Source organism: Trichechus manatus, unplaced genomic scaffold (genome assembly GCF_000243295.1).
Source record: "Trichechus manatus latirostris isolate Lorelei unplaced genomic scaffold, TriManLat1.0 scaffold00249, whole genome shotgun sequence".
In the NCBI taxonomy this organism is placed as follows: Eukaryota; Metazoa; Chordata; class Mammalia; order Sirenia; family Trichechidae; genus Trichechus; species Trichechus manatus.
Window position 1 is genome coordinate 2,267,609 of NW_004444185.1, and position 8,392 is coordinate 2,276,000.

Genomic DNA, 8,392 nt, shown 5'->3' on the forward strand with positions numbered 1-8,392 from the left:
ATCAACTTGTTTACCATCACAATAACTTAATTCAATATGAAAAGACGAAAGCTTCTTTTGACTAATTTCTTTCTTCATTTTCCTCCAGTACAAGTTAAAAAGAATTCAGATTCTATTCACTTCCAAACACGTTCCAATCAATGCCTAGCACAGTTGTTTAATAATAAAATCTGCCCATCAGACTGGTAACAATAAGCTTAATAATCACCCATTTATCAGGGGATTATCCATTACATCAAATTTTAGATAAAAAATTAGTGTGCTAGGTTCATTGCAATGTAGCAAAAATGGTTTTCAACTTAATATTTTACTTTTATCATATATATTAGGTACAAATAACAATCCACAAATACTAGGAAGAAGAAACAATGAAAATACTCCAACTCTTAGGACTGTCCTGAGATTAAAGAAGATAATATACACAATAATTTAGTTTCCCACAAAGACAATTTCATCTTCATTGATGAAGTATAAGTAAGTGCTTACTCTTTTTAGTATTCATGTCCTATAAGTACACTTAAAAATAAGCTAAAAAATTTAAGAAATAAAGCCTTAAAACATGATTCAAGAAGGCCAAATGTTTGCAAAGTCATTTAAAAAGATACATCCAAAAGGAAAGAAACAATAAAAGGGGAAAAAAAAAAAAGTAAACAACATCACAAAGGCACAGCGGAGAGGGCACAGCCGTGGCTATCAGGAGACCTGTTTTGAGTCTCAGCTCTATCATTAGCTCTATGACAACGGGAATGCTGTTAGCCATTCTGGGATTCAACTTCCTTATCTTTAAAAAATGAGGATAATGATCGATTTTTAAGTTTCTTTCACCTTTAAAAATTCTCACTCTAGGGAAATGATACTAAACTAAAATTAAGAGAGAACTTGGTTTTAACTTTAGCTCCTTGGGCAAGTTAATTTTTCAATTTAATTTTCTTTATAAGTTTTAGATGAAATCACTTCCAAAGGTTTTTTTCAGTTCCTACTTATAAGAATAATGAAAACGGAATTCAGACTGGTCCCTCAGAAGTAGCAAGCACATAAATAACTCATTAGCTGACTTCAAGAGTACCCTAGGTTGAAAAAGCAAAACCTTTGTTATACATCTTTTTACCACAATTAAAAAGGACAGGGAAAAAAAAAAAGGAGTATCCTATGTAATACAGAACTTACTTAGCAAAGCCTAAAAACAGCTCAAGGGAGACATCTGCTGCTGAAATTGGCTATTTAGCATGTGTGTGAACTACAACAAATACAAGGGCGGAAATTAATTTTGTTAACTAGAGAGAAAAGCACTATCAGGTTAAAAAGGAAAAGAAAAAGTTTTCAGGAAACCCATTAACTTTATATGTGGCAGAAAATACACACCAGGCCACTGACTTGTATTAACCTGAAAGATGAAATCACTGGCAATAGGAAGAATTAACAGTGGACACTGAAGAAACAAAACGTCCTGAGTAGGACTCCTTATACACCACCAGTTCCTAAAGGTATGCCTGGAAGAGTATACTTTCCATACTAAATTATCTAGTTCCCTGATAGGAAAAAAAAATATACTTCGGGATGGCAAGGACAAAATCTTTTTTTCCCCCCAATTGTGTCTAAACTCGAGCAAGAGGGAAAGAGCAAGGTCACGGCTTGGCTGCAATGGCATACTGAAGATGACAGGAAGGAAACACAACTACTCAACTTCTATTTTGTTTCCGTCTATTCTCTCAGGGAGAATGATTTTTGTAAACAGAAAAAGTAATGTCGTCAAGATTGATCAAAATGCAAAACAGGTGAAGAGACAGTAAGCCTGGCTGCCTTAAATGAATTCAAGTATCTAAACTAAATCAATTACCTTCTTGGATGTAATTATGGAACCAGTGTTGATGAATTTTGGAGGAAATACAGAAAAATGAAAAAGGTACAAAAAAACCTGCAAAAGTGGCTAACTATCCCTTTGTTCACGAAAGGGAAAAAAGAAGATTCAAGAAACTAAGGCTGTGAAGTCTGCTGCATGAGATCTTACAAAGGGCATCAAGGAACATCCGCCATTTCCATAGATTTGCCAAGAAATAATCACACCCAACTAATCACATTTCCTGTTTTGGAGATACCAGACATATAGATCTGGGTAAATAATGCATATCTCTAGGATTCAGTTAAGTCTTTACAGTGCCTTTGTAAATAAGTTGGATAAGTAGTAAGGCTTAGAAAATACAGTGAAGGAGATTAATATTTGGTTGAACACCTCACTCAAAAGAACTGGCTGGTATAGGGAGAAACCTATTAGCATGTTATATGGTCTGTACTTTGCTCTGTTTTATTCAACATTTTTATCTACAACAGGAAGAAAATATTTTACAGTAAATGGGTGACTTCCTATCTGGGATGTTACAGAGAGAATCTGGCACCAGTTCACAAAAGATGTTCAATAAATATTTGTTGAATTAAATCACAATGTTTACAACAGAGCTTCAGTCCCAGGGAACTTGGGGTAGAAAATTTCTAACAGGGATTAAAAGAATAAGAGAGACTTGACTCATTTAACATGTCTCTTAGGAACTTAATTTCTTCACAAATAAGCTATAACAGGGAGTGCCCAAATAAAGCTAAAAGAAGTACTTTGAATTTCCTTCACCGATATTTTAAGATAAAGTCCCTCAGACTGAAAGAAACATTGGTATTTGAGTTTGGAGCTAAGCAGACAGTAAGGAGAACTACTGAAGCAGCAGCAGTACTTCAACAACCACCACAACTACAACTAGAACTACTACAACTACCTCTACTAACACGTGCTTAAACAGTGCTTACTAGTGCCACGCTGTTCTATGGGGTTTAGATACATTAATTTGCTTAACCCTCAAACCAATCTTCTTAGATAGGTACTATTACTCTCATTTACAGATGAGGAAACTGGGTCTCAAAGATGTTAAGTAGCTTGCCCAAAGTCACAGAGCCTAGTAAGTGGCTGAGCCAGGATTCAACCCAGGCACTCTGGTTCCAGAGGGTGTCCTCTTAACCACAAATAAACTATATTGCCAAGGAAAACTTATGATACAGTTCAACTCCAAATCTGCAAATCCAAAATAATTTTTTTTAATCTGAAAAAATTTCACCCTTCTTTATTTAAACAAGGTCTGTTATCTTTCACTCTTATTAAAGAGCTTCAAGAACTTTACAAAACCTATGTAAGAAATAATATCCCATTTTAATTACCAATATACCTGGAAAGAGGAGTACTGGAGAAGGTGTTATTCAGATTCAAAAAAATTAAAGGAATAAGCAGAATGTCAAGAAGAAATAAACAGAAATAATTAAATCATTTTACTACTCCTCAAACCAGTTCTCAGATCCCAGGACATACTTGTGTTCTTCTTCAGATGAACAATACTAATCTTATTATTAAATGGTCCTCACTCTGATCCTAGATACATTCTTTAGGAATTGAGCTTCTGTTTAGTTACTGACTACAATAAGAAACGGAATACAAATGGAATTTGAAGTTAGAAATTATTACCTGAACAGAATGAACCCAAGAGATTCCACTGCTGCCCTTCTGACATCATCATTAACGTCGCTTACCTAGAGGGAAAATTTTACAAGATGATTACACTATACCATTCATTCTATTACTAGACCAAGCTGATACGAGAGGCCCGTATCATTCAAATGTAAATTAGACATCATTAATATATTATTCCTTTATTAGAATGTCTTTTCCCAATTGAGAAAAACTCATCTGAAAATTTCTTAGTAACAGAGCTTAGAAGCCTTTAAAACTTGGTGAGGTTTAAGATTCACGGGTACTTCTTAAAGGCTATGGCAGCTGTATTATAGTTTTTATGACTTAGAAAATCTAACCACTGCTTTGATGTTTTTCCAAAAAGCATGTCCTAAATTCAGGCAAAATATACATTTTTAGAACACACCACACACTGCACTGATCAAGGAAAAATTACTCATTTATTGTAGGATGTGAATATCTCTGGGAAGAAAGATTTAATAATAGTTCTAACCCCTTTCTCCATGGGAAGACGACTTTGGGTTTACGTTCTCCCAGAACCATGACCCTTGACACCTATTGAATTAAGACAATAGGCAACATTATTTATTACTGATAAACTATGTATGTACTATGAGTAGACAGTCTGTTGGAAAACACAGGCTTCGGCTTTCCTGTGCAGTGTGTCTCTTGTAATAGGGCACGTCCCTTAGGTGTACCTAGAAGCTAAATTCATGAGCTATAACAAGAGGTTCCTATTGTGTATTAGGTTTCACTATCCTAGGGTGGCTGCACATACTCACATGGTGCCTTACAAACAAGGGTGCCCCTTGGAGTGGAAGTTCAGTAGTTGCACCTGATGGCTTTATGCTGGCATGCTGTTATCCTGTTCTATGGTCTTCTGAAAAGCTAAGTGAACCTGGTGCTAGGTTATGGTCTACTGTGTCCAGAGAATGAGAATCTGAACCTGAGACCTCTGCTGGTGGTCACGAGGTATGAGTGCTGCAGTTACTTAGACATTTACTATTGTCCATCTGCAAACCTTCCCTTCACCCATATCCCCAAGAAAGGTCAGAGTACTTACAGCAACATGGAGCAGACGTCGAATAGCTTTGTTGTTACCCGAGCCACAGTAAGCCATGGCTACGGTATACATTCCAGATCGTCGAAGAATTGGGTCCTAAGAAAGAAAAATTCAATATTAAATATCAACTTATCATTTCAAACAGTAACTTCTACAGTCAAACAGACACAGTGGCACTACCAGGAAAGTTCGTTTTAGATAAAAAAGGATAAGCTCAAGGAGAACTACTTTGTGGTTAGTAGAAAAGTTTTTTTTAAATGAGTGGAGAAGTATAAGTCTCCAATACTGGAGAAAATAACTGTTCTTAATTCCCAATATCCCATACAACATGCCTATCTTGCCTCACACTTTTTAGGCTGTATAAACTCAAGTTAATACCAATACTCACTGCTCTACGACACTCAATTTCCATTTGCCAAGCAAACAAAGAATCTAACTTCTAATTCCATATTTCTAACTCATATTTTCCTTTATCATTTAATTCTTGGGCACTAGCACTGAGTTGAAGCGATATGGAGTCTAACAGTGCAGCAAACTAATTAGTAATTGTAGCTATGAATTACAGTAGTGGTGCTTTTTTCTAGATTATAGAGAACAGTATCACTGTCCAGAAGCTGGACTATATGAAGAACATAGCATCAGGATTGGAGGAAGGCTCATTAACAACCTGCAATACGCAGATGATACAACCTTGCTTGCTGAAAGCAAAGACTTGCAGCACTTACTGATGAAGATCCAAGACTACAGCCTTCAGTATGGATTACACCTCAACATAAAGAAAACAAATATCCTCACAACTGGACCAATAAACAGTATCATGATAAACAGAGAAAAGATTGAAGTTTCAAGGATTTCATTTTCCTTAGATCCACAATCAACACCCATGGAAGCAGCAGTCAAGACATCAAAACATGCACCGCATTGGGCAAATCTGCTGCAAAAGCCCTGTTTAAAGTGTTCAAAGCCAAAGATGTCACTTTAAGGACTAAGGTGCGTCTGAATCAAGCCACGGTATCTTCAAGCGCAACATATGTATGAGAAAGCAGACAACGAAAAAGGAAGACTGAAGAAGAACTGATATCTTTGAATTACGGTGTTGGCGAAGAATATTCAATATACCATGGACTGCCAGAAGAAGAAGCAAATCTCTCTTGGAAGAAGTACAGCCAGAATGCTCCTGAGAAGCAAGGATGGTGACAGTTTGTCTCATGTACTTTGGACATGTCATCAGGGGGAACCAGTCCCTGGAGAAGGACATCATGCTTGGTAAAGTAGAGAGTCAATGAAAAACAGGAAGACCCTCAATGAAATGGATTGACACAGTGGCTGCAACAATGGGCTCAAACGTATTATTCGATTGTGAAGATGGCACAGGACCAGGCAGCATTTCGTTCTGTTATATGTAGGGTCACTATAAATCGGAAGCAACTGGACAGCACCTAACAACGACATCACCTACCACTGACTACCTACCATACACAGTACCATTGTAAAAACAAAAGACAATGGAAAAAAACAACCTCAACAAAGTAAAGAAACATGGAAAGTGGCAATGTCTGGATTAAAAAAAAAACAAAACAATGAAAGATACCCTATAACTTATTAAATGATTATGAAATCACTCCAAATACATGAATTCTAAAACAGATCCATTTGTTAATTCCTAATGAATTTTTCTGGATCTGCTTGTCGGAAAAGAATCACAAGTCTGCAGCCTTGGCTGAATCCAAAATCCCCAAACCCCTTTCACCTCTCATAACCAGTGTTTTTCTTTCCTAAATTCTGTTAGACTTGAATATTTCGTGAGAAGTTTTATCAACAAATGTACCATGTATTCTGATGGGAATAGAGTTCATTTTCAGTTAAGGTAAGTTTTTCTGTAAATGCTGGAGATAACTGGAGGGTGAGGGAGTGCCAGGGAGAAGAGGAGAAATAGTATGTGATCTCACCTTATCACGACAGAGAGATTCAATGAGAGCATCAGCCTCTTCCATCCTCCCGTACATCACTAATGCAATGCCAACTGCAAGACCACGCAGAATCTTCTCATGCTGAGTTTCTTGTGCATAACCAACCATGTCCTCAATAGCCTGGGCATTTTTGGAACCCAACATAACCAGACCTAGGGCCAGACCAGCTGCTTCTCCTAGCAAGTAAAAAATAAACCAGTAAAGGATAAGAGGCAAATTATGTGTGTAGTCAATAAAACATACCCTATCAGAAATGACACGAATTAAGCATCAACTATTAAAATAGCCACTAGCTTTAGAAAGCATTTTTTCAAACAAATCTGATAGAAAGGAGAATATGTGTAAACATATCCATACGTTTATAACTCTTTTCCTTCTACACCTTGACAGAATGCATCATCAAATCCTACCGTGATTACAAAGGGGACGTTATAACAACGTTTTATCTACATTACTGAGCAATACAGACAGCTCTATGATACAAGCAGACAACTCTAATAAATTCCTACTTCTTAAAGTCAGTTATACAGGCAGTCACACAGAATGTACCATTTTAGAAGTCTATATATCATAAAATATGTTTTTAAGATGATTTTGACCAATAGGGCAAAATGCACTCCTTCTTCAAGTAGAGAAATACATTAGATTTTTAAGAAGCTAGAAAGTATTGGTAGAAAGCAAATATTATAGTTACGTTAATTACTCCTAAAATTGTTGTCTTTACAAAAAAAACAAGAAAAAAAAAAAAACGCTTACCTGTCACAGCATCATCTTGATAAAGATTTGTTTTTAGCAAATCATATACATCCTGGCGCGCGGTCCCCATGGCAGCCAAACCAAGACCCAGACTGCCACCATGTCGAACAATCTAGGGAAGAAGTATTGGCTTCACTGACTTGGGATACTGTACTTAAAGTCCAAGCTTGTATTCTAATTTCAAAATATATTTTGTTATTAAATGTACAGAAAGGGTGGTCCAGTGAGAATGATCAAAGGATTTGATAAACAGAAGCCAGTGGTAACCTCAGCAATTTCAGTTTCAACAGAATGGTGCTTGCTGATGCAAAATAACAGTGAGTTGAGAAGTGAACAGGAAAAAAGAAAGTGGAGATATAAATTGTAACTCTTTTTCAGTAAGTTTATATGAGAAGGGGAGGAAAAAGATTGGACAACTAGAGGGAGATCTAAGTGTTAAGGATAGGTGAGATCTGTATATGCTCACTGGCAGAGGGGCAAGGGGCAGTACAGAGGGAGAGGCTGAAGATACGAAAAGAGAGATATCTAGTCAAACATGGTTGCCAGCAAAGTGAGAGAAAATGGGGTCAAGGGCACTAAGTTGATCTTCAATTTGAAGAGGGCCATCTTAGTGGTTGTCTATCATTTTTGAACGCACAGAATCCATTTCCTTTTATTGGTGACAGCACCACAACTTTGCTTTGAGGAAGATTCCTCCTCCATTGGTTAGAATCTTAGTGGGACTGTCATTCAATAAGGTCACATCTTCTCCTGAGACTCCAGATAGGTCAACTGGATGTTTTTTTTTGGAATTTTAATCTTTCTTAAATGGACTGACTCAAAGACCAAAAATGTCTCCAGTTTATTCATCCTGACAGCAGGGCCCTAAGAGACTACTATCTGGATCCCTAGAAATGCCCTGGCACATTACCTCTGTGAAAAGTGGTTCATAAACTTTTCTTTCAATTACATAAATTACTTCCAATAAACTCCTCGTTTAAGTTAGTCACGGGTTTTTACTGCTGGTAACCAAAAAACCCCATCTGATAACAAAGTTATTACCTGAGATCAGAGGAAATGAGGCATAGATGTATGTAAATGTATGTAAGATTTGTAGAC

General features: G+C 36.7%; 1 protein-coding gene across 3 annotated transcripts in view; it reads right to left on the minus strand.

Annotated features, from left to right (window-relative positions):
• PSMD1 (proteasome 26S subunit, non-ATPase 1) overlaps positions 1-8,392 on the minus strand; it is a 108,403-nt gene that overhangs the window by 73,804 nt on the left and 26,207 nt on the right. For all 3 annotated transcript variants that reach the window (XM_012559438.1, XM_004389504.2, XM_023724509.1), the window contains 4 exons: positions 7,295-7,406; positions 6,518-6,714; positions 4,569-4,664; positions 3,500-3,564 (listed from right to left, as the gene is read on the minus strand). In XM_012559438.1, coding sequence (XP_012414892.1) covers positions 3,500-3,564; positions 4,569-4,664; positions 6,518-6,714; positions 7,295-7,406 — 470 coding nt within the window. The remainder of the gene's footprint in view (positions 1-3,499; positions 3,565-4,568; positions 4,665-6,517; positions 6,715-7,294; positions 7,407-8,392) is intronic.